The sequence below is a fragment of the Cyclopterus lumpus genome, chromosome 21 (genome assembly GCF_009769545.1).
Source record: "Cyclopterus lumpus isolate fCycLum1 chromosome 21, fCycLum1.pri, whole genome shotgun sequence".
Lineage (NCBI taxonomy): Eukaryota > Metazoa > Chordata > Actinopteri > Perciformes > Cyclopteridae > Cyclopterus > Cyclopterus lumpus.
The window spans coordinates 4785632-4812558 of record NC_046986.1 but is presented as its reverse complement, the minus strand read 5'-3'; the positions used below and the strand labels follow the sequence as shown (position 1 = coordinate 4812558).

The window sequence follows — 26927 nt, the reverse complement described above, 5'->3', positions numbered from 1 at the left end:
CACTGAGGTCACATCCTGGGTTTTTATTTTGTGAGGCACATACAAGCAACACTTCTTTATTTTAAAAAGCTGATTATAGCTTTATGTTGTATAGTTGTTTTTTGTACTTGTGCAATGTTCCTATCATCAATCTCCCAGACAATTATTCACTTCTATCTATTGCACATTGTCCCATTATTTGTGGGGGTAGCAGTGCAATTCATGAATGGCATAATAACACTAAGGGATAAACACCATGCGGTGCCCAGTGCATTTGAGGGGTTAATTACGCACATTAATATAGGCCGATTCCAATATGTAATCCATGCGCGCAGCTGCTCTCTGTGTCGGATCTCGCTGCTGCTCCCAGGTCCTCGGCTGCGGGCTCCGGTGTGATGTAACAGGAAGTAGTGGGTTGCCTTCCAACGTCAACCTGACAGCCGCTCACTGAGCGCCGGAGATCCGCAGCGGTTGGTGCTCTGCGCCGAAGACGCAGATCCTTTTTTGAGAGATCCTCTATTCCGGCTCGGAACCACCGACCCTCCCCCCCTCGCCAGCCTCCCACCCACCTATACCCACCTATACCCACCTACCTGCTGCTGCTGTCGGATTCTTTTCTCTTCTCTGGTAGGACGCGCCGTAACGGGACTGTGACATTGTGTGCGTGCGATGCGTTCACGTGCATGTTTTCTGGGCAGTTTGAGCGGATTTAACGCGCGGTTGAACGGTGCAACGTGTTAACCGCGCTCTGTGCGTGCGCGTGCGTGCGTGCGTGTGTATCGAGGTCATCTTAACTGTGCATCTGCACTGGATTGAGGCTCCAGAGTTCGAGGATCCATATTGGAAACACCGGAGGAGCGGTGCGTTTGTTGGGGGGGGGGGATCGGTGACCCGGGTCCGGTTGAGCTGCGTGTGATACGGATGAACGTGAGAGTGGAACAGCGGTATTCATTGTGTGGGGCTCGTGCACGATCACGTATACATATAATGCATAGCGCTCATAACATATTCTGACACACCTGTATCTGCTTTACGGAGCTTTTTTTAAATAAAAAAAAATATATATATTTATTATTTAAAAAAAGCTCCATAAAGCAGATACAGGTGTGTCAGAATATTTTTTATATAGAGTGTTTTATATAGAGGGTTTACGCACGCGGACACTGTACCCTGCAGGAGCTTATTTATGGAAACACGTGCATTATGTTTAAAGGGAATTAAAGTATGCAGCATATACTAACAGCTCTGATTTGATTCACAGTGTTAATGAACTCAAGTTTGAACATCCACTTGCATGCATCATGTCTGCCACATTGCTCCTGTGCATTGTGCTGGACTTGGCATCCATTCAGTAGATTAAGTAATCAATATTAGGTGACGACACACACACACACACACACACACACACACACACACACACACACACACACGCGCGCAGGCTTTTCAGATTGTTTGAACTGGAATGCGATGGTGATTCAACTCCATTCATCGGCATGGTGCTTTGATGTCAGCGGTGGCCACTGGTTGCTAAATCATATGCACGGTTACATAAGCAGCAGATTTGGACATGCTGGAAGTTTGTGGGCTGGACAGCAAAGACAATAAAGAAAAGGATGGTGGTGGTGGTGTGTAGGAGGAGGATGACGGTGGTCACCACTGTGCTGATGAAAGATGCACTGGACTCACTACACAAGGGAGGTGGTAGAGCATGAAGGAGCAGAAGCAGATTGGTTGTTCACAGCCAAGTTTGTGGACACAGTGAAGTTTTTTTTTTTTTCTGTCAAAAGGTCAAATATGATACTGGTGCAAGCTGACTTGCAGACTTCTCGTGGTTTTTTTGCAACAGCACAAGTTGGGCAGTGTTCCCAGATGAGGATGTTGGATTGAGCGCTTCTGTGTTAATGAATGGTGGTAAATGCGTTTTGCCTTGAAAAGTTTAATGTTTCAAAGTGTTTCCATGTTAATGTTTTGATTTAAATTGTGATCGGTGCACGCAAGTACTCTCAAGTGACTTTGGCAGATTAATTTTGCGCTTGTGTGGAAAACCCGTCACTCATGTTAAGAAGCAGTCTAACCAGTGGCTTGAATAAATAAAACTATCCAGCTATTCACAAACAAAAAATTAGACTAATATTACAAGGAAAGTCTGAACAAAATTTGCACGACCCCTCCGATTTATCTCAGTCGTAGATGACTACGCGTTAGGAACCGCTATACAGCTTCATAGAAGTAAAAAAAATCCTGTATAAATTATTACGCTTGATTGTAATTCATAAGCTGTTGAAGGACGCCCGTGTTCGGAGAAAGCCAGAAACGTAGCCGAGTAAAAACGGGCCATTTTAATTCACTGTCCATGCCAGTCAGGACACTTTGGACAGCCGCCAGTTGGCCTCTTCGCTCTGAAGTCCTCCAATCGCCTTGCCCTACGCTAAAATACATGAGCTCATTGTGCAGTGAGAAGGTCATGCAACCCAACAGACTCAACCCCCCAAAAACCATTGTGCTGTGCATTTACTGCCCGGGTCCAGAAAACGGCTATTAAAAAGTAGTCGAGACAAAAGGTCCCGGCTGCATAGCTCCCAAAGCCCTCCGCCATCTCCGTGGTACGGTGGCTCTCCTCCATAAAGCAATGGCATGTGTGAGGTTGTGCCAGTGGAATCTCATTCACACTGACAATGTCAGAGTAGCTGTGTGTGTGGGGGGGACATTGGGCTTGAATTTAGGATACCTTGAAGAGATTGCAATGTGTGTTTAACCGACACTGCTATGACGGGGGGTCCGCCCTTCCCACAAACACTGCTTGGCAGCCGACTCCGATGTGAGTGCAAGGGCCGCTCGATTCCCCAGTCGCAAGAGTAATGACGGTTCTCCTAAAACCTCACCCCTCATAAATCATCGAGGCACACTAGACTTCCGCAGCCTTCATCTTATTGATTTACCTCGTGTTCCCGGCGGACTCTGTCGGGATCTCTCTCATATGTGTGATTCTGTATCCTTCCAGCGTCTTTTATTGTCCCTCCAAACTTCTTCAAGTTGATTGTGGGGTTTCTTTTCAGCCTGGATCAAATCAGCAGTACGCATTATATGTTGTTTTTTTTTTGCTTCCCTGTCTGCTTACCCCAGGCTGAAGATATATCATATTACACAAAAGCACACTGATGCACTGATGCACATATGCACCGGTCTCCGAGCGCTCTCCTCGTGTTCTGGATTCAGTTTCGGGGATCTGAAACCTTTTGAGGTAATTTTTTTTCCGCTCATACATTATGAAGGGTCTTCCTTTTTTTCTTCTTCTTTTCTCTCCAGTTTAATTTCAGCACACAAAGTGCCCGATGAGAACTGTTATGCACCAATGTCTTCAGAAGCAGCACCGGGGGAGCTTTGTCTGTGTTGGCAGTGTGAGTCGCAGTGCTTTGTGGAGGTCAGAGGAAAGAGGCTGCATGGTTTCTAAGGGTGTATCGCGTTTGTGTGAGGTAAACAGTCAGTGACACGGGCTTCCTGATTTACCGGCCGTCAGGGGGCTTCTGGCATATACAGAATGGAGGAAACGGTTTCTGGGAAGCTCTGTGTGTCCCTCAGTTTGTCTTCCAGTGGTGAACTTTGCATTGTTGTCGCGTTCTTTCTGCCAGGAAAGGTACCGAGGAGTATTCAAAAACTAGCGATGAACCTCTTCCCTTGCCTGTGTTTTCTGCTGCTATGTGCGAACATCGGAAGTGGACATTTCTGTTGGATCTCTCCAATTAGCTATGACTTAGTCACATTTTCCCAGGAGAGTATTAGCAATGTCAAATTTGGGGCTGCCCTAAGCTGTGCCAGAAACCTAGCAGTCGATTGGTTTTCAAGGTTTCTAGAAATCCCAAATGAGTTTAAAACCACAGTGTATTATAGTCCATGCACTGGTCATTATCACAACTCATATGACTTGTTATTTTAGTGAAACCAAAAACCTCAAGTACAAGTTATTTTTGGAGATTCACAAGCTTGTAAGACAATGTCAAATTTGTTTTCCAGTACGATGTCATTGCACTTTACTGGACGCATTGCTGAAGGAAGAGAAGGGGCCTGAGAAAAAAGTCAGTTAATTGGTTTTGGAGTCATATTGTTGGCACACGGTGGATTCGCAATAATCAACAATGTTCCTACAGAAGCCAGTTGTTTCGGTCAGTTGTCCGCCTCACGCCCGTCTAATGGAAACATCCGCTCTTATCTCTAGCTCACCTGATTACTCGGGCTTTGAAACAGTCTCTTTTTGTGGCTTTTGTGGAGCTCCTCTTTAGTAACTGACAAGAAAATACAAATAAATAGGTAATACATATAAAGAAAAAGGGAATGACTGATTATATTTTTTGTTGGACTATACTTACTCGTACATCAGTTTTTATATTCATTAATCGTAATGCTGTTTCATACTCTTACCTCACCACAAACCTCAATCGGCCTTGTTTCATTGGCTATGAAGAAGCAAGTGTTTTTGTAACACAAACCCAAGGCATACAGGGCAACTTGAGCCTGTTGGTACTGACGGGAGTAGCTCCCCCGGAGGTCAAATCTAGGGCCCACAGCAAGCACATGGAGGATATTCCTCGGGGCCGTCTTAAAACTGTGTGAATTTGACCGAGGTCCAAAGTTATTTTTGTCATGGGAATACCAGAAGGGAACCACACACACACACACACAGCCCCTCACTGTTAAAAATGCTAAAAGAGGTTTAATTATACTTTGCCACAAAACTCTTTTAAAGCATAAAAATTGTTTTGTTTTACTCCCACTGCTTCTCCTTGTTCTTGTTTGTGTGTTAACAAAGTATTCCACATATGGGAATGTTCACATGCATAGAATGACCCTTAACATATGGAGGATTAGTGGCCAGTTTCCAGCTTGCATAGAGATCCCAAAGGGCATATTTCTGGGTTTATAACGTTCCCACGCGCTGATATTGACCTGAAACACTGTTGATGAAACCCACGGATATAAGGAACCATTTCTTCACCCCAAATGCAACATGCAAACACCCATTTAAAGGGTCTATGCACGAGATCGGGAGCATTTCGGTTGCCTCTCCGTGGCTCCCAACATTGCGACGGTTGAGCCAACGTTTCTCGGCTAACGGCGCCGACGGCTGCAACAGTGCTGTCAGAGCTAACGGTGTTCACATGAGGAGGGGATTTGAGGGTGGGCGCTACGCTTACGTGGCGCTCAACGGCAGTTATCAGTTGTAACAGCTGTATGAGCACAGTGCAGAGCGGCGGCCATGGGCCAGCCAGTGGGGCACGCTCACGTGCACTAAAAAGCACGAGCGGCCGTCTCGGATTACAACGAACACTGAGGCAGAGGGACTTCACTCTCTGCTCAGGTAGACGCTACTCAACTATATCTTTTTATCGCAAATGGTCGTATCAGAGCTCGGAATATCAAATTCCCAGGGCCTGAAAATACCCCTTTGGCTGTACGCCAGTTTAATGACTACTAATTGCTGCAACACAACTCTAAAATCTGTCAGCAGCGATAACCAGTTAGGATGTATAAATATCTCACAGATAGGAACAGAAAAACCAAGACAGCAGAAAGTGTTGTGTAAAGCCGTCAGCCTGTCGGTGCACTTAAAGCACTCTACAAAGAAAATCTAGTGACCTGTGAAAATGTGGCTCCATGTAAGTGGAAAGAATCGGTGGAATTAGCCACACTTTCCCACCAGACGGTACGAATATGCCTTGGGGGTGGAAAAAGCGAGCACATGCTCAGCAGGCTAGGCTATTTTAAACACAGCCTAGAAGCCCTATAGCTGCATCAAAAACATTTGCATTAACACCAAGGAGAATATCTAGCAACTCTGCAGGTGAAATGCACTATGGAGCCCGGTTTATTTTTAACCAGTGTATTTTAATCGAGTCATTTGTAGTATTTTTTCCTTTGCGTTAGAGGCCTGTGGAATAGGATCCTCTTTCTATGGGAAGAACTCTAGTACTCTTAACCTCCTTTTAAACGAAACCCAAGACAACCGGGCCTGTCAAATAATGACGGCACGGTGTTGAATGGTATTCAGATTCGCAGAGGAAATGCAACGTTATCTTTTCAGCATCTAATGGGATGCCTGTCAGAAGCGTGCTCAGCTATTGTGTCTTGGTAATACAGTTTCTTGCTGAAGGTTAGATGAGAAGATCCAGTTGTACCTGTTGGTGAGCTTTACACAGCCGTACACACAATGTAAAACAAATATTCCATAACAAGCTAAACTCTTGCATTTAAAGTGTTGCCTGAGTAAAAGTACACACATATCATGTACTGACAGATAACTAACTGATTTAGTGTTGTATCTAGTCCAATTGGAGCTTTTGTTCACTGCTTTATAGTCCAGTGGTTCCCGACCAGAGGGTCAGGCCCCTTCTCAAGAATCACATCTGAAATACATCTGAGGGTTCCAGAGATGATTAATGGGGTAGAAAAAAAAGCTTTCTCTGCATTCACTTTGACAGATTTTTCATCCTTGCTTGTTTTTTCCTGACAGTTTTTCCTCTATGAACCTCAAACTGTTAATTTGATCAAACCATCAAATAGTATCATCGACTTTCAAGTAGCACAACAGGAAAATACTCAAGGAAGCGGTGCCTCAACGTGCCTTGAACTTAAGTCCAATGTCAGTGTCCTCGGCATCATTCCACCACTGGAGACAGATTAGCCGTTTCCCACTAATTTCCTGCCATGCTAAGCAGCTGTTAGCTTTATTTGACTCCACCGGGAAGGGGTGAATTCACAAAGACTGGATTGCCTCCACAATTAATTGAGCACCGCTTGCAACCGCTACACAAAAAATATTGCTCAAAGTAGTAATATCAAAAGTTAAAATGTAGCCTTTGTTGGTGAATTTGCCCCTGGTGGTATCAATCATATCATTTAACTCTCAGCAAGAAAGCTAATTAGTTTATTTCCCATAAAGAGAGTATTTAAAAGTTACTTGCATGAAAGATGAATGAACAGGATTAAGCCCATAGTTTGGCTTTATCGGGACTCCTTTAGAGTAGTTTGGATAAAGGAACAATCGTGAGTCGCAGGAGGTGTTCTGTTAATATATCTTCAGCTTTGAAGGCGTCGTTTGTGATGTTATGCAGTCATCCTGACACGATAGCAGCGCATCTATCCGTATCAGTGCTCTTTGATAACGCTGCTGTGTTTAGCAGTTTTTTACTCTTCCCCACACTGGATATTTTTGTGACTCATGTTGCCGACTGCAGAAGTCAGGCACTGAGTATTTGGCATCGTTGGGACTTTGTTAGCCTCTCCATGATGTTTTCAACACTCCCATTAAACCGGCAGACCTCTTTTTAAAGCTCACACATACTCGACATCTAGCACAGTGTGACTCACCTGTGTTACAGCCTCTTTTATGGATGCTTGAGAGTGAAGCTTTGTGATATTTTTGGCCATCTTAAACATTCTCTGTGGGGGTAATAAAGACGTCAAATCATACTGTCTAGAACGTGCATGACACTTTGTACTCATGTTTAATAAGAGTACTACTTAGAGCAGCCATTTCCCCTCTTTTGTTTTTTTTTGTTTTTGCAGTATTGCCCTAATTTCTACCAAACTTGGCAGGAACGCTTCATAGACTAAGCTCTCTCTCTCTCTGTAAAATGTTGCCAAAATATGTAATAATTGGCTGATATAAATTAGTGAAATTTCATGAAACTTCACAACAGTGAAGTTTCTCTGGGAGAAACATATTCAGATTAATTGGGTCAAAATGTGACCAGACGACAATAGTTTCAAAGCTGCAATAATAGACGTATTTATATTGACCGTGACTCAAATGAGGTGTCATGTGAAAGCAGTCACTGGTATTAATCATTAATTATCAACCAACGGTTCCTGTCGGTTTTGCAGAATGTTTTAGAGTCTTTCAGCTCAATGAATGTTTTGAGTCTCCGGCAGCGGGCGGGTTCATATTAGAAGAAGATGAAAGCTCGGTGCGTCCCGTAGAGACTCTTAAGTTCGCCTTGTGCGTTTGTATCGAAACGCCAAAGGGCTGCCCAGGCGTTGCCATTCGACCCCCCCGTGAGTGACACCACGCTGAATAATTGGTTTATAAAAGGGACTCCCACACAGTGGCTATCTGTCGTGCTATAAAAAGAACACATTGTTCTGCACCGGCGCTGAACATTGGCCTTTGGGAGATGATTGTGTGTGACAGAACCTTTGAATATTCATAATTCCTTCGGGATACTGCGCTGCATCAGCTGTCCTTCACTGTAACCGTACTGCCTCCAGGGTCTTGAACGACCAATGTGATTGGTTGCTAACATCTGACATCATCCGATAGTATTTAGCACCGGCAGTGAGCCCTCTACTTTTCGTACTCCCCGTGAACTACATATCAGAAAGCAGTTGTTTCCTCCCTTTCGGCACCGTGGTCGTATAAGTAGATCCATGTGCTCGCCCCGGAGAACGCGGGCATGCCGGTGACGAGGGCGCCAAAGCAATAAGGTGAACGCTCCGGCATCCGGGTTTGTTGTCGGAGCTAGAACGCCATCCCCCCTCTCGCCGCGTTAATGCAAACAATATTGCGTGCATCAGTCGGGGCGGGTGAACTGAGAGTTAAAGGAGGTCTGTTTATGAAACAAAGAGGTCTCCTCCCTCACATCTGTGTGGGATTGTTATTGTTTTCTCCCTGACATCTGGCGGTGCCCTCGGCAACATGGAGGTCCTAGCTTTTGGTAAGATCAGTGGCTCGGATGTTTAACTCTAAATGTGACTCTTTGTTTTTGTATTATTTACATTTTCAGCTGATCCCATGGGAATTGTCCAATATAGCAACGTTGGATTTGTCTCTTTTTCGTCTATTACAGTTCAGTAATGCATCATTTATTTTCAGGGAATAATTAGCTACGATACAGATCCTTTTTAAATGATGTGTGAACTTAATAAACACATAGATTGTCATTAATGTATGAGAGCAAATCTAAACTGTAGCATTGGTAAAAGCCTTTAATATAAAGTACAGCAAAGCCGGTTCTTAAATTAATGTTACATTAAAAACAGAATTTATTAATAACAGGACATCTCACAAATGGCCGAGAAAGTATAGTTTGTGAACACTCTCCTTTGACCAAAAGCAGAAATGTTCTATTCTTGAATAGTAATCATTTATAAAGCCTGTGATAAAGAAAAAAAGACAACAAATTGTTGAAGATAATTGTTAATACAATGCACGAGACAAGTTATAGTAACATAACATGGCATAACACTATATCGTTGAATTCTGACACTGCTGTAAACCCAAAATATAGGGGTCCAAAAGGGTTGGGGTTAGTGAGGGGGCCCACAGACGCCCACATGTTGGGTGGCTATATTTGGTCTTGTTGATTTAAGACAGGAAGTTCTCAGAGGGGACCGTGTTTCCACGACAAAAAGAAAAGCTTCTCCTCGCGTTGCTTGTAATTAGGTGCCCGGTAGCTACTGAAGACGGCTCTGGGATTTGCCGATTAATCATCGGCTCTCATTGTGCTCACAAAATGACAGAAAACCCAGCGGGAGACCAAACTGAACCCATTCCTTCCTCCCTGTCCATGTGGAGACTTCCTTGTCAGGATCACTCAAAGATATGTGGGTCATTTTTGAGAAACAAACAAGATTAAATACAGGTAAACTATGATAATAATATGATGAATAATACATGGGCCAAGATATTATTCCTCTTTCATTCATTCACCAGCTGTAGACTTCAGGTACTGGATATTTATATATTATATCGGCTGAACAACTCAGTGTGAGGGGCTCTCACTTTTCTTTTTTTTGAGGCAGATACTGGTGTTGGCATTTGGGAGTTTTCGGGAGTTTTTCTACATGAACAGAAAGATTTCTTCGATTCATTATCGGGAATGAAAGGAAAAACCGCAATACCACAGGATAGTTGGATTAGGCTCTGTGTCCAAAGTAACCCAATTCAATCTTTCCATATTGCCCAATTATACAGTTGATGTTTGTAAATCTTCACAAAGGAATACAGATATTAACTGTCTTTTGATTTCGGCTTTTAGAACTACAAATAATATATGCTATATTTATATGCTTATACAAATCTAACTGTGCTTGGCACATGAACCAGAACTTGCACCGTTTCTCACAATGATGCAAGACTGCAGGTCAATTGAAATCGCTACCATTTTCCCCGTGTTGGCTATTTTCTTGTTCACACATGACAAGATACTTATTCCAGTGACCAGTTGTGTGTTTTGGCTTTCAGAGACCGATAACAGAATCAAGCCCACATTGCAGTGCAGCAGAGCCGTGTTTATTTGTGCCTTCTCACCAGATGCTGCTCCATGCATCGGAAAGCCGGCTGGCTGGATCAGTTGGAATTGTCTTAAGCCTGTTTCCAGCTATAGAATAGTAACGCGTTATTGCCCCTCACCATCCTAATGGTCATCCGAATGCCACTGAGTGGAACTCAGGAGTATGAGGCATCAAACCTGTGAGGGCAGAAGGATGTTTACCGTCTCTGCGGGGACGGCGGGGAGTCCATAAGTACCGGCCAAGCTCTGGCACCGGGACGACAACAGCTGTTCCGGCGTGGACTGTTTTTCCAGGTATTTTCTCTGCATGCTGGCAGATGTAGGTGATGTCAGCTCTTGTGCAAAGAGTACATGACTAACCACTTCTGCGAAACACTCTCGAGGCACTACATATAATTGCGGACCACCCACAGCTCGCACTGGGGCGCGGTTGGATGGAGTTGACCCAAACGGATCAATAATCAAGTGGTGTGCCTCTGTAGAGGTTTGCTCTCTTAGCTTTGAGCTGGAATTAGCAAGGTTTTCGTGAAGCATATGTTTCTTTCTTCTTTTTTTCAGGTTTTTTTTGGCTTTCTGGACCGTCATTCATTCATCTGTTCATTCATTTCTTTATTTTTACTCCAAACCATTGCTACCGATGTCCTACTGTGCATCTACATCGTGGTAGAAAACGGTTACGAGTGACATTTTGATCTCCATTAGCTTGTGTGTGTGACTATAGCTAAAGTCAAAATCGATGAGTTTGTAGGTGAGAAACAACTCGGGGTATTAAAATAGTATTTGACGTCAGACTACCGGAGAACATAATTGTCAATCAGAAGGTCTTTGATATTGATCTGCAGCCAGCCAGTACTCCCTCTCAGGAGTTCGGCAACGCTCTCCAGAAGCCGCGGAAAGTCTAGGGCGACATTTAGCACAGACGTGTGCTCAATGTACCGTTTGTTTGAAGTCTAGCTTCTGTTCTGGACCCTGAGAAAAACCGCGATAATGTTTTGGATTGCAGCGAACGCAGAATGACTCCGACTCCTGAAAGAGAAGCCGAAGAAGTCTCGCGTCGGTCTATAACCATTACCTTATTGCGTAGGATTCTGGTGATGTCGTGAGCTCAGGGCGTGGTTTGAGTTTGAAGGGTTTGAAAGTGCCGGACCTTTTTGCCAAACAGATTCCATTGAAGGATTCAAATGATTCCTTGTAACAAAGCATCCAAACCGTATATTAATCCAGCTTTGAGGTAAGGGAAACGTTATGGTTGTGTTAGATTACGGCTCGTTGTGACTGGGACATTCCACTGCTTCCTGTACTGGAAATGAAAGCTGCTTGTGCACATAATGTATATTCTATACTGGGGGCATACCAGTCTGTTATAACCAGAATCAGTTGGTTTGAAGAACCAACAATAGCTTTTTGAAAAGGGGTTTCTTAAAGAATTGAAACAGAATAATGGGTCTTTGTTTGGGTAAAGGGTATTTGAGACCTGATGTGATAGTTAATGATGATATAGATCTTCTATATTGGCTGTTCAATGCCTCCTATTCCTAAACATCCATCATAAGCAAGGATTTTAGGGCAGAAATGAACTAAATGGTATGCTCGAAATTTCCACCATGACCATTATCACCTTTTAGTATTAGTTAAATGTATATGAACAAAAGGTAATAGCCCAAAATATTTTTTAAATTTTTTAAATGGAACACAACTAGCTATAATCAGCCATTGGTGAAGCATTCTGCAACGAGCGCTCAGCGCTGCCATCAAGACATATCCTCTGTATCAGTCTGCTAATGTATGAATAACAGCCTCTGCCAAGAAACAGCTGGGGAACTTGGCAAAGCCCAGTTGTGTGTGTGTGTGTGTGTGTGTGTGACAGAGCAGCTGATCTTTTCCCGGCTGTTTCTAATCACCATAATGTTTTATAAGCCCCGCCTCTTCCTCTCCCCGGGGTAATGCCGTTTTAACTCTGAGGAGGCACTGGGCTGCGGGGAGACTTGTAAGAATCAACTGGGTCAATTCTCTCAGCGATGTGCTGCCCGACGACCCCCCCCACGCCTCCTTTGTCAGTGTGTTGCAAGACTATACTCGATGTGATTTGGCAACCAGCTATAAGCAAAGTTGAAGCTCCATTAATATTGCGTACTAAGCACCATTTAAAAGTATTTATTTCAAATACTTCTATTAAAAATAAGTTTTGTGAACGTGGTACGTTTCTGCAAAACCTCTGGATTTGTTGAACGTGACATTTTCAGAACCAAAAATGTGTTTTCCTGAATGCTATTAGCTTTCATAAACACCCAATGCCACAGGGTTAACGTTGTGGAACCATTGGTTAGGTTTAGGCAACCAAACTAAGGGTAAAGTGATAGTGTGGGTGTTGTAGCGTGCATTAATACCTACAGTAGACTAGTTAAAGAAGCAGATAGGAGCAGTAATGTAATGCTGTGGACGAGGCCAACCTACAAGGTTGGTGTACTTTATATTTACAATATTTTGCTGATCGCTGTCTACTGACTATGGATCAGTGCAGATTCATTAGTTGTATAGTTTATAGAGGCAAAACCTCACTATGTCCATACACAGTTTTAATACATTAACTGTATTGGTCACACAGGGTTATAACAACAGACTGCACAATGGGATAAAAAAAGACATTTTGCATTTTCCTTCTTTTTTTTTTTTTTTTCGGACACCAAACATAACGCACAAAAACAACTTTATTTATGTTTGTATGCTTCGGCCCTGCATCTTGTGAACGCCTCCCCTCCCCTCTTCAATGCATTTGTCTAATTTCCTGTTGCTGCTCCATTCAACCAAATTTAATTAGACTTGCGATAAGTCATGACCTTTTGGCGTATGAAAGACGTTATTGAATTTCCCTTCTGAAAGAGATGTAATCCATGTACCTACATGTGTATCATCCTGGCTTTCAGGTTCTCTCTCCGGCTCCCATCCAATGAACCTGTGATTTGTATCAGCATAGAACTCCTGATTTGTGCTGCGATACATTTATGGCAACAAAATCTGAACAAAGAGAGCGGGTGCATTTGCAGACCTCTTGGAGAGTTGCACTTTAGCTGTAGCGGGGCTTAAAGCATCAGATCTGGACGACCTGGGGGAAGTGTTTTCCACCTGAACGTTGGCAGCAGCCGTCACATGAAATCCCCGAGGCCCAAAGCAGCTTTGATGAGACACCGGCTTCCTCTTTTAAAACAAACATAAAGTAACACACACACACACACACACACAGTAACCGATGATGCCACATTTGAGAGTCGATGATAGGGGTCCAAAAGGAAGACGTGGGGCTCTCCAAACAGCAGGCGGTGAGCGTTTGTGTCGTCTCAGCTGTGCCTTCCACGAGGGGACCTTTCTGAGATCGATGGGATTCTTCTGTTGGGATCATTTCAACGGTGTGTTGCGTCAGCTGTGTTGTCCGATCGCCAAGCCCAAAATACAGACTTAACATGGACAGTCTGTAAAGGGGGTGCACACGCGTGTTACATTTGTTGATGTACGGATGATGACGGATCGTACATTTTGTTGTGTTCCTTCCAAAACCTCCGTTGGCTCACCGGTTTCCGAAAATAAATCGAGTTTAAAATCTCCCACAAAGCCCTCCATAACACCATAACATCGCCCCCTCATCCCTCACTGACTTCCTACTCATACTCCAGCCTGCAACCTCAGATTCTCACCCATCTCAACCGTCCAAGCCCTGGACCTTCTCCAGTGCCCCCCCCCCCCCCCCCCCCCTTGACACCTTAGACATTCTCCATTCTCCCCCCACCTGTTCAAACATGCTTTTAATCTGCTTTTAGTCTCCTCTTTCATCATTGTAGTGGCTTTCACACCGTTGTCTGTCGGTCCCCTGAGCGCGCTCTTGCAGGACTAAATGTTCAGCGCTTGAACAAAGATGATTTATAGGCCCCCCCTAAAAGAAAAAATAGGTCTTGGTGTTGTTCTGCTCAGAATGGATTTTTCTTTTCTTTTTTTGTTTGAACTTTATTTGTACTGGACATTTTAGGAATGACGGGATGTGGCAAATAACTTTATCTCCATTTAAAAATAGTAAGAGTCAGGGTATGCCAGGTGTACCAACATCTCTCTTTCTCTCTCTCTCTATCTATCTATCTATCTATCTATCTATCTATCTATCTATCTATCTATCTATCTATCTATCTATCTATCTATCTATCTATCTATCTATCTATCTATATATATATATATATATATATATATATATATATATATATATATATATAAGAACGGCCCAGAAACAGCAATCTGTGTATGTTGAAAATAAGTTGTGTGTGTGGGAAGGGTGGTCCTACTGGGTCCTACTGGGTTCCACATGCGAAGGCAAATACAGAAGCAACATTTCAGTGGATTAGAACCACTGGGTGTGACACTTCTCAACAGTAGGCGAGATAAGGAGTGTTATCAAGTGGCCTTTTTTGTTTTTTTGCTTTAATAACAATGTTATTCTCCGTTCCAGATCTGCGGCTGTTAAATCATCGTTTGACATGGCCAAAAGGAAGATGGATACCCTTGTGTGGAGCGGGATGGTGGCACTCATCCTGCTGTGTAATCTGACCAAGGTAGGGCAGCCGGCATGCAATCAGGCAAATACTGAGAACTGACTCCGTGTACTCCATTTATTAAATGTACGCGTTTGAAATGCATCTCACGTGTCGATGTTTTTCATACATTCGCTTATCGCCTGAAGGTAAAACAGACACCTGGACAGACAACTCAGCATTAATGTTACAGCTGCGAACGGAGACGTATCCGCTCCTGTAGCTCGTCTTGCCCTCTGTTGATTACGGTGAAAGGGATTGCTGTAAACGTTTTGTACACATATTTGCATCTAAAGAAATTGTTTCACGTTTTAATTTTAACAAAGCATTTGTTTCAACAAAACCGTTTTTTTCAGTCCTTTTTTAAAAAGCATTGAAACAGTAAGTTAGATTTTAATATGATAAATACAAGAAACGGCAATAATATTAAATAATGACACATTTGAGACGTTTAGTCATACCACAAATCTGTTGCAACACTTGGTAGTAGAAATGTTATAGATTATGTTCTTGTAGGGTCTGTATTTCTGAAAAGAATGGGATACTATTCAACCGTGGCTTATTTTTAAACTTATTTATGTCAGTTTCAGTTCACGTCGGGGGTTTTGTGAAGGATTTAAAAAAAAGTTGCTTCAGTATCTGCCGTGTGATTTTAAACAAGCTGCACATATCTGTTTGGCAATACTTCTGCAAAGATGTCATATTTTCCGTGGAGCGCAAAATGGATTAAATGGAAAGCTTGTGTATGTTGGACTTTCCTTCCCTGGCGTTCCCGAGTAGGATATAATGGACTGTCCCAGAATCAGAATACACAGACCAAATTGGGTCCAGACATATGCTCGCACGCAAAAAAAAAAGACTTCCTGAAGGAATCTCAGCGGTCGATGACTTTGAAATATAATATTTCTCTCAAACGTCCTTTTGATTAAAATCCAAAAACCTGGAAAAAAGACGCATTCGACCGTGTCTTCCGTTTCCAGGTGTTTGTGGAGGCGAGCCTGGAGGTGAATGAAACCCAGCAGCAGCATCCCACCAACGTCTACCACGAGATCAAAATCACCAGGAACAAGATCATCACGGCGCAGTTCGAGTGCTATCAAAAGATAATGAAGGACGATCCCGAAGGACGGCAAGGTAGCTCGTCATGGTTCAGGAATTGGAATACACTGGTCTACTACACTGGTAGTAGGACTACATCCATGAGACTGGATAATAGTAGATAATAGTAATAATATCTCTGTGCTAAATAATTAGTAAAACAATTATTCCATACTTATATTTACTGATTTTTATTTATTTTTTCTGTGGTTTTTAGAGCCCATGTGTAATCGCACCTGGGATGGCTGGCTGTGTTGGGACGACACCGATGCCGGGGTGAACTCCGAGCAGCACTGCCCCGACTACTTCCATGATTTTGATCCTTCAGGTAAAGAATCGGTGCCTTTTTACAAGTACCTCTAAAAGGTGCGTTTTCACCCCAAAGGATGTTTGGTTATTTAGTATCGCGCTTCCATAAAGTCGGGGGTCCTCACAAAGACCGTTCAATTAAATAATAGTCCAATTATATATATTATGACTTTTACTTTGGATAAAGTTCCAAAAACTGCAATATCCATAAAACGTTGCGAAAGGATCGGTTAGGTTGAAGCAAAATGACTCGTTTAAGGTTAGAAAACAAAAGAAAACTTACGTTGTTTGGTTGCGTGTCCAAGGAGACCTTCTTCTTGACTCAGGCCTAGGAACCAAAATATCCTCTAAGAAGCCGCCTACATGATTGTAGTACATCACAGCTGTCGGGGCGGCTCGTCTTCTCACCTTTTGCGTCATTACCCACCTCCAGAGATCGTCACAAAGATCTGCACCGACAGCGGCCAATGGTTCCTTCACCCGGAGAGCAACCGGACGTGGACCAACTTCACCCGCTGCAATGAGCACACCAATGAAGGCCGAGTGGTAGGTTCACTTCCTGAATCGGCACCAAATGCATGTAGAATAAAGAGCATTCCTCTTCCTGGATCTGTGGACAGTTGCTGGTAGATATGACGCGACGAAAGGATAGCGAGAGGTCACCAATTTCCATATCGCATGCAAAATCTCACGCATGTCCCCCGTGATAACTCTTATTATGCTCCGGTGACCACGAATACCCGTAGTAAAAAAAATCTGTCAGTAAACTATTGATGTAATGAACTCAAATCCTGGTTTAACACGATTGTAGCGTCGTCCTCACATAAGTGACCGTAGGAGTAAAAGGATGCGAGTCCTCTTCAGGAGCACATTAGTATCGCCTCACAACATGCGATGTCATTAGGAGATCCGGATAATCTAATCTGAGTCCCATTTTTCTTTTCTCCATCCAGACTGCGATGAATCTCTTCTACTTAGCTCTCATAGGACACGGCCTGTCGCTGACCTCCCTCTTCGTCTCCCTGGGGATATTCTTCCATTTCAAGTGAGTCGACAGAAAACCTCGTCTTCGGCGTCCCGATCCGACTGCACGTTGAACGAACGGCGCCGGGATTTAACGTGGCCTTTTTCCGTCTCCGTTGCAGGAGTTTAAGTTGCCAAAGGATCACGCTTCACAAAAACCTCTTCTTCTCCTTCGTCCTGAACTCTGTGATCACCATCATTTGGTTGACGGCGGTGGCAAACAACCAGGAGCTGGTGCAGAGGAATCCAGTGAGTTTGATCTATTTTAGTTTATTTAATTTCCCCACGTGAAGCAGCCACATTGATCACGTATATGCGTGTTCTCCCCTCCTCAGACCAGCTGTAAGGTGTCCCAGTTCATTCACCTGTACCTGTTTGGCTGCAATTACTTCTGGATGCTGTGCGAGGGGATCTACCTGCACACGCTCATCGTGGTGGCGGTGTTTGCTGAGAAGCAGCACCTGATGTGGTACTATCTCTTAGGCTGGGGTAAGTCGGGAGAAGGTGTCAATGCCCATCATATTTTACCGGGTTAAATCAGAGTCTCTTAATTCTAGTTTATTAAAACAGAGAAAACCAGGATTTATTTACCTTCTTCTCATGGCTGAGCTGTAAACAAGACATAGTAAAATAAAACAATCTACGGAAGACTTAAAGGGCCAGTGTGTCGCATTTTGGGGGCTCTATTAGCAGAAATTGAATATTAATTTACTTCTAACTGTGTATTTGTTCATGTTTAATCACCCAAAACTTTTTTGTTATTGTTATCTTTTTGGCAGGCTTTCCTCTCATTCCAGCTTCCATTCATGCCTTTGCTCGAAGCTACTACTACAACGACAAGTAAGCGTTCAAGTGCATTCTCCATTACGGTTAATAGTATAGCTCATAATAATAGAAGTCGTTAAAAAAAATAGACTAAAGTGAGACAATTATTAAAGTGATTAAAAATCCTTAAAATGAGGGATTTCGACGGATTTGGGCAACGTGATATCACAGTAATAATCATGTTATATTCTGTATATATGAAAAAAGATTGTTTGATGTTTACCTGCACCTTGCGACAATGCAATGAATCGTTCAGCCTCGCTGAAAGCTTCTTTAATCAATCCCTCCGCTAAGCTGTGGATGCTAATTCATTTCTCATTAAACGCATTGATCTGCACCGCGGGGTCGGCCGCCACGTCCCGTAAACGTATCTCTCTCTGTTGTCGCCCTCTTCTCGGCTGCAGCTGTTGGATCAGCTCCAAGACGTCGCTGCTCTACATCATCCACGGTCCCATCTGCGCCGCTCTTTTGGTAAGAAGCGTCCGTCTGTCCCAAAGCAATGTCAATAAAAGTATTTATTTCATAATTCTCTTGCTTAACTGTTATTATTGCGCAACGAACAACAAAAAATGGTGCGTTTGCCTTCTTCTGAGTGGACACTGTTGGGGGTCTGAAGCCAGGACATGTTTTGTGTTTTTTTTGTAGCATGCATAATTGCCTTTTATCTTGCGAAATCCTTGCGTCTGCCATCCCACTGGTCCCCGGGCCTGCGTTGCATTCCAGGAATTCACCTAATCATCACAGCCGGGCATGCTTCAGAGAAAGATGGTCCCCTGAGCGCGCTCTTGCAGGACTAAATGTTCAGCGCTTGAACAAAGATGATTTATAGGCCCCCCCTAAAAGAAAAAAATAGGTCTTGGTGTTGTTCTGCTCAGAATGGATTTTTCTTTTCTTTTTTTGTTTGAACTTTATTTGTACTGGACATTTTAGGAATGACGGGATGTGGCAAATAACTTTGTCTCCATTTAAAAATAGTAAGAGTCAGGGTATGCTAGGTGTACCAACATCTCTCTTTCTCTCTCTCTCTCTCTCTCTCTCTCTCTCTCTCTCTCTCTCTCTATATATATATATATATATATATATATATATATATATATATATATATATATATATTATTGCACTGCATTGTCTGAAGTCATGAAGCTTATTTCTACTTTTCTTATATGTTAAGGTCTGTAGAGGGTGAATTTAAACTCCATCTTGAGTAAGTCTTCACCCAGCTGAAGCCAGCTAACAGCTGATTTACCGATGCCCTCTCTGCTACTATCACCCCTAGGTCAATTTGTTCTTTCTGCTTAACATTGTGCGAGTGCTCATCACCAAACTGAAGGTGACCCACCAAGCGGAGTCCAGTCTCTACATGAAAGCCGTGAGGGCCACCCTCATCCTGGTGCCCCTTCTGGGAATCCAGTACGTCCTGCTCCCCTACAAGCCAGAGGGACGGGTGTCCTCCGAGATCTACGACTACATCATGCACATCCTGATGCATTACCAGGTGAGACGGTGTGCCAGTGTGAAGGTGTGACTCCTCCAGACGCCGGGATGGGTTTCAGTTGTGGCCAAGCTTCCTCGAACATTTCTATTTTTTATAAACTCATAAACGGATGTGCATTATCTTTATAACACGCTGTACATTTTTAGAACGCTCTTCAAAGAGTTTACAGTCTGCACTGTTTACGAAGCCCTGTTGTCCTTGTAACACATGTTCTATTTGTTATGAAACGTGGGTTGCATGTTAATGGCTCCTTGCTCCGATGCCGGAGACATTTATGTTACTAATATGAACTGTTGCCTGGACATAAACCCCGTCTTTAACTTGGCCTCTGACCAGGCTTTGTTTATGTTGTAGCGCAGGGGAAGAACAGCAGGAAGGAAGGCATGAATTATCTGTGAGGGGGATGATGGGCTGGATGTTTGGTGAGGTGTTATCTGATCATCCTGAGCCGTCCCAGCCGTGGGCAGTGTGGGAAGAGCGTGTTGAGCAACAGGCTGAATCGGCTCTCGAAAATTCATTCAGTTCAATCGTATCGGTTACGCCGCATCGCTAAAAATACCAACTACAAACAAGTGACTGTTGATGCTTAAGACCAGTTATTTTGGTAATTATCAATCTCGCTTCTTCATGTGTTTTCGTTTTCTGTATTTCAGGGTCTGCTGGTGGCCACCATCTTCTGCTTTTTCAACGGAGAAGTAAGATTTGGCTATCCTTTTCACTGTGTGTGTGTGTGTGTGTGTGTGTGTGTGTGTGTGTGTGTGTGTGTGTATATCCACACTTCCTCTTCGTAATGAAGGATAGAGGAGGCAGCTTCCTCTGTATGACCCTGTGAGCAGGATGGTGGATAAGTGGAATGTCTTGATAAGCTCAGTCCTCCAAGGCTTTGCCGTGGACTAAAGATTGATTACTGTTGGCAAACAGCCGGAGGATTGTACACTGATTGCTATCAATTATTCAGCTGATTGATCTGCGTGCAAAATAACTTGTCTTTCCCTGAAGTGAATGTCTTACAAGAGCCACTGAATCGCGTTAATAAGGTTAACACATAGCGGAGCTTTACAGCTGTCTCGTATGATTTGTATATAAACCTGGGCTTAGCATACAGGGTAAATTATGTCTCATGTATGTGCAATCAGTACCGAGCTAGTATTTAGCCAAGTTTGTGGTTTGTGGTGGTTAGCAAACCTGGCTAGCTTACTATGACAACAACACTAGTCACTGTGCCTGGCTGTTAACTAATAAGCACACATTTACTTACATGTTGTGTTTGTGGACTATTAAGCTGAAGAGCTGTAGCTTGTTAATTAGTCAGTTAAATGTTTTTTGTTTGTTTCCACCAAGTCAAGTTAGCTGTTAACCCTTGCTTCCATGTTTTATGCTAGGCTAACCCTGTATCAGACGTAAGCACAGAGCTTGGCGTGGCATTCACTGGCACCTGAGAGTCATTTAAATGTAGGGATCAATCATTTAAAGGAAACGTTTAACAATTTGGGAAATCCACTTAGTTTGAGATTGAGATGAGCTAAGATGCTAAGCTAGGCTAATTATCTCCACGCAATACACATCAATAAAACTTGTGTTGATCTTTTCTAACTCTTGAAGAGAATGCAAACACGTATGTGTATTTCCCCTAAATGTTTCACTTGCATAAAGCGTGTCTTAACTAACGATTCATGTTCCGTTAACGTGCGATATGTGATTTCTCTGGTTAGGTCCAAGCGGTTCTGAGGAGGAACTGGAACCAGTATCACATCCAGTTCGGAAGCAGCGTAGGAAACCACTCGGATGCCCTGCGCTCGGCCTCCTACACGGCTTCCTCCATCACGGAGGTGCAGGGTTGCTACAGCATCGACGGCCACACAGAACACATGAACGGCAAAGGCTGCCACGAGTCCGACGCCTCGATTTTAAAGTCCGACAACCCGTTCGCCTGACCGCAGCGCTCCTCCCGGCGCCCCCTGCCCACCCTCATTCCCCCCACCTTTTAAAAACTGCAGCATGTTTGGGGCGCAGTGTCAAACAGGTGAAACTCGCCTCTTCTTTTAGATACGTGGGAAGCAATGAGTGAGGAAATGGATTGTGTACCCTGGATCTCAACCACATTGAAGGAAACCTCTCTGTCACACCGACACAGAGCCTTTTAACAGTACTGTACGGTGAGCTCGATACAAATATTCCTGCGCTGCGTTTTGTCTACAATTTGACACTGAACTACTTCACTTGACCTAAGATGCATTCTGATAATCACAATGTTGTTGCAAACCTTTCTGCCTAACAAAAAAACGTTTTTAAATGGATGAATATTAACTGCTTGACTATCCTTTTTAGGGGTCATGTTGTGCACAAAAAAAAAGCCTTTGGTTACACTGTACATTTTTTGACATGGTTAGTGCCAAACCGAGAAATCCTTGCTTGCTTCATTTATTTTCATTGTTTATTTTTCAAAAACAGAATTAGAACGAAGATAGGACGTCTAACAGGTGCATAATAATATATCACGGCTATATTATACCTTTCACATGTTAAAACATAATTTATCTGAACGTATAATTGTTTATTGAATGAAAAAAGTAATAAATACCATACAGTATTTATTGAAGTTTCAAAATTAGTCAAATATGACTCGCTGCCAGCTTCATGTAAATGTGCTATGTATTTCTTGTTTGTTTCAGTGTATGTTTCTACGTGTGCAGTTAATGCAGATGATTTACGGAATCATACCGTTAGCTTGCAAGCTTAATTTTTTTAGAAATGTTATCATGCTCATGTTTCAGCGTGTTTGAGTGATCCTTGGTGACCTGTGCATCCTGTAAACCACATGATAGGTTGTAATTTAACTTGCTGACGCAATATTATCACCAGCAAAGCCATCTTTAAATCATGTACTCCAATATCCACCAATCACACTTGAATGTAACAGTGAAGTTAGCAGACTTGGCACTCAACAGACACGTATCACATTCCCCTTCACTGCTCTCTAAAGCCTTACTCCTCTGAGATTCTTTTGATATAACCACCCGATAAGCATTACCATGTGTTCAGACCGAAAACAGCACCATGTTCAAAATGCAGGTAATGAAATATGATCCAGCAATACCAGTTTGAGTGATACACCTATGACTTTTGAAGGATATGTTTGGATTTTCCAGGTCCTTTTTAATACAATACTCATATACTATTTAAAGAGTTATTGGCTGCTTAATTATTTCCCTCCATCATAGTGAAACTACATCGTAAGGACAGAATCCACAGTCCTTGGGAGGAGAAAAAACTAGAAAAGAAGTTTGGCCCATGCTAATGTTGTTAATCAAATCAAGTGAGTAACGTTACTTAGTGCGGACATTGCATGACAAATAATATACCGTTTGGGCTAAAATAACTTTGAAAGTAATGTTACCTAGTGGGGACGTTAGGTGACAAATAAGACACCGTTTGGGCTAAAATAACTTTGGAGTTAACGTTACCTAGTGCGGACGTTAGGTGACAAATAAGACACCGTTTGGGCTAAAATAACTTTGAAAGTAACGTTACCTAGTGCGGACGTTACGTGACAAATAAGACACCGTTTGGGCTAAAATAACTTTGGAATTAACGTTACCTAGTGCGGACGTTACGTGACAAATAAGACACCGTTTGGGCTAAAATAACTTTGAAAGTAACGTTACCTAGTGCGGACGTTAGGTGACAAATAAGACACCGTTTGGGCTAAAATAACTTTGGAGTTAACGTTACCTAGTGCGGACGTTACCTGACAAATAAGACACCGTTTGGGCTAAAATAACTTTGGAATTAACGTTACCTAGTGCGGACGTTACGTGACAAATAAGACACCGTTTGGGCTAAAATAACTTTGAAAGTAACGTTACCTAGTGCAGACGTTAGGTGACAAATAAGACACCGTTTGGGCTAAAATAACTTTGGAGTTAACGTTACCTAGTGCGGACGTTACGTGACAAATAAGACACCGTTTGGGCTAAAATAACTTTGGAGTTAACGTTACCTAGTGCGGACGTTACGTGACAAATAAGACACCGTTTGGACTAAAATAACTTTGAAAGTAACGTTACCTAGTGCGGACGTTAGGTGACAAATAAGACACCGTTTGGGCTAAAATAACTTTGAAAGTAACGTTACCTAGTGCGGACGTTACGTGACAAATAAGACACCGTTTGGGCTAAAATAACTTTGGAGTTAACGTTACCTAGTGCGGACGTTACGTGACAAATAAGACACCATTTGGGCTAAAATAACTTTGGAGTTAACGTTACCTAGTGCGGACGTTAGGTGACAAATAAGACACCGTTTGGGCTAAAATAACTTTGGAATTAACGTTACCTAGTGTGGACGTTACGTGACAAATAAGACACCGTTTGGGCTAAAATAACTTTGAAAGTAACGTTACCTTGTGCGGACGTTACGTGACAAATAAGACACCGTTTAGGCTAAAATAACTTTGAAGGTAACGTTACCTAGTGTGGACGTTACGTGACAAATAAGACACCGTTTGGGCTAAAATAACTTTGGAGTTAACGTTACCTAGTGCGGACGTTACGTGACAAATAAGACACCGTTTGGGCTAAAATAACTTTGAAAGTAACGTTACCTTGTGCGGACGTTACGTGACAAATAAGACACCGTTTGGGCTAAAATAACTTTGAAAGTAACGTTACCTAGTGCGGACGTTACGTGACAAATAAGACACCGTTTGGGCTAAAATAACTTTGGAATTAACGTTACCTAGTGCGGACGTTACGTGACAAATAAGACACCGTTTGGGCTAAAATAACTTTGGAATTAACGTTACCTAGTGCGGACGTTACGTGACAAATAAGACACCGTTTGGGCTAAAATAACTTTGGAGTTAACGTTACCTAGTGCGGACGTTACGTGACAAATAAGACACCGTTTGGGCTAAAATAACTTTGGAGTTAACGTTACCTAGTGCGGACGTTACGTGACAAATAAGACACCGTTTGGGCTAAAATAACTTTGGAATTAACGTTACCTAGTGCGGACATTACGTGACAAATAAGACACCGTTTGGGCTAAAATAACTTTGAAAGTAACGTTACCTAGTGTGGACGTTACGTGACAAATAAGACACCGTTTGGGCTAAAATAACTTTGGAATTAACGTTACCTAGTGCGGACGCTACCGACGCAAACTGTACATTACATCACCTGTCCTGGCTCACAATACAAATTGATTACGCGGATTACTTTTGACTGTACGACAACAGCCGTACACGGCATGCGAGTATTGTGTTGAGATAGATTTGAGAAAATCCAAACCCGTCCTTCGGGACTTATGAAACACCAAGACACCAGGGAGTCGTAACACCATGAGGAAATATTCTGCAACTGTGAGTTGCAGACCGTGGTGAAAATACTTGTATCCTCCGTCTCCTCGGATTGTGAGGTGGACATTCCTGAAATGCATTTGCACCTGTTTGGTGGGCCAGATGCAGTGTGTCTCCAGATGTTGCTGGATTTTATTTCAGCGAAATTTGAGTCAGGATTTGACTTTTTTTTTCGGCAGGGCGAGTTGACCTCGTTAGAATAAACGAGGGAGATGCGTTTTTTTTTATAGCGCTAATGTCAGTCTGAACACACGCCTTATTCAGAGGTGATGATATTATCAGGTCTCACAAGAAACTGTGCAAAAAAAATAGTTCTGCAAGAAACATTCTTTGTAAAGCATTTAGCTGAAGTGTGTAATCCGATGTAATATTTTCGTTGTAATTCTAGCGTGTCTGAGAAGAGGGGAAGTTGAACATATGTGTGTGTGTGTGTATTCATGATTTATATATACAGTATTTATGAGTACCTTTTATAGTCTGACGCATATTCAACCACGAAGCGACCGTCTTTATGTGACTGCGTGTGGGACGTTGATACAGAAGTTGTTTTGTTCTACTTATTTTTTTAAAAAGGGAGGGTGTGAAATAGCTTGCAACAAGCTACTCTGTCTGCCCCGCCCATACTTTTTTTTTTTTTGCCAATCATCTGTCACCGTTTTCCTTTTTTGCCTGTATTTGAAAGTGAAGAAAGAAAAGAAAAAAGTATCACTGCCTGTCTTGTGTGAGTTGTTGGTGCCATATTTACCGGAACATATTTACCTAAAACAAACAAATCGGCGATTCCGATAAGCGAGGACCCACATTCACCGTTCCAAAGGGCGTGTTTTCTTTACTCTTTCAAAGAGTATATTGAAAACAAAACACAATTTTCCACATTTTTCTATTTTTTATTTTTCCAAATCAGATATTTTTTTCTTTTGTAATATTTTCATTCTTTCGTTAACACGACCGTGACGGTTTTACACCATTTGAGTCCACACTTTTAACAGGTAAAGATGAAAGCACAGGAGTCTAGTCTCAATATTCTCAGCAACAAGTCGTCATCACACATACAGTTTGTACTTTTTTTTAATGTCAGATCTGCGGGACAGTTTCTCCGTTTAATCGTAAAGACGGATATCGCGTGTTGGCCGTCACAGAGCTCTGATTTGCAAGCAAGCGATTTGTTGTACGATGAAGTCTTCGTGAGTCGAGTCGTTTATTGTGAAGCGATGCATCGCAATCTTTTATGAAGCCGCGGCGATTTCATCACAACTATGGAAAAAAGCCAGCGGCTTCTGGCAAATGTGTGAACTCATTTGTGGTATTTTTGGTTGTGTACAGTATTTTCATGTACGATATTGGAGTTTCCCTGTGACACTTTGGTGACACGTTGTAAAAGTACGACGAAAGCATCGAATTTTACTGTACTGTAACTTTGTAGTTCTGCCACATTGACTCCTCACTGTTTGAATGTAACTGGTTGTTTTATGTATATATAAATATACGTTTATATATATATATATATTTAAACATGTGTATATATATATAAACGTGTTTATATATATACGTTTATATACATATACATACATTTATATATATATTTAAATGATATATATATACACACGTTTAAAAAATATATATATAAACGTATGTATATTGTAAACGTATATGTTTATATATATATATACACATACATTTATATATATACATGTATACACGTTTAAATATTTACATATACATACGTTTAAAATATATATATATACATATATGTATGTATAAGTACAATGTGTCTTTTTTTATTATTTCACTGATTTAGACAATGTTGCTATCTTGTGTGTATCTGCATACTAATACAGTATAGCACAGCACCAGCTGTCAACTCCAGTCGTTGTTGTTGTTTGTTTGTCTTAATTGGGAGACTTTACTGCACACTATTGCTCTTCGCACATTCTGTCATACGTTGCTATATTTTTATTTTGGGGTTCAGTGTGAACGTCTCC

At 42.3% G+C, this 26927-nt stretch overlaps 1 protein-coding gene across 3 annotated transcripts; it reads left to right on the top strand.

Annotated features, from left to right (window-relative positions):
- The first annotated feature begins 526 nt into the window (after nucleotides 1–526).
- LOC117750892 (calcitonin gene-related peptide type 1 receptor) lies at nucleotides 527–26452 on the top strand. Of its 3 annotated transcripts, none has more exons than XM_034562325.1 (13): nucleotides 527–606; nucleotides 14755–14857; nucleotides 15817–15970; nucleotides 16152–16262; nucleotides 16677–16789; nucleotides 17197–17288; nucleotides 17389–17515; nucleotides 17602–17755; nucleotides 18046–18106; nucleotides 18496–18562; nucleotides 19368–19586; nucleotides 20240–20281; nucleotides 21299–26452. In XM_034562325.1, exons 2-13 carry the CDS (start codon nucleotides 14783–14785, stop codon nucleotides 21518–21520), a joined length of 1437 nt encoding a protein of 478 aa, XP_034418216.1. In that variant the 5' UTR covers nucleotides 527–606; nucleotides 14755–14782; the 3' UTR covers nucleotides 21521–26452. The 3 variants fall into 3 exon arrangements, with proteins under 3 accessions (XP_034418216.1, XP_034418217.1, XP_034418219.1); XM_034562326.1 differs by lacking the exon at nucleotides 527–606 and adding an exon at nucleotides 768–839; XM_034562328.1 differs by lacking the exon at nucleotides 527–606 and adding an exon at nucleotides 10484–10559.
- The last annotated feature ends 475 nt before the right edge of the window (nucleotides 26453–26927 follow it).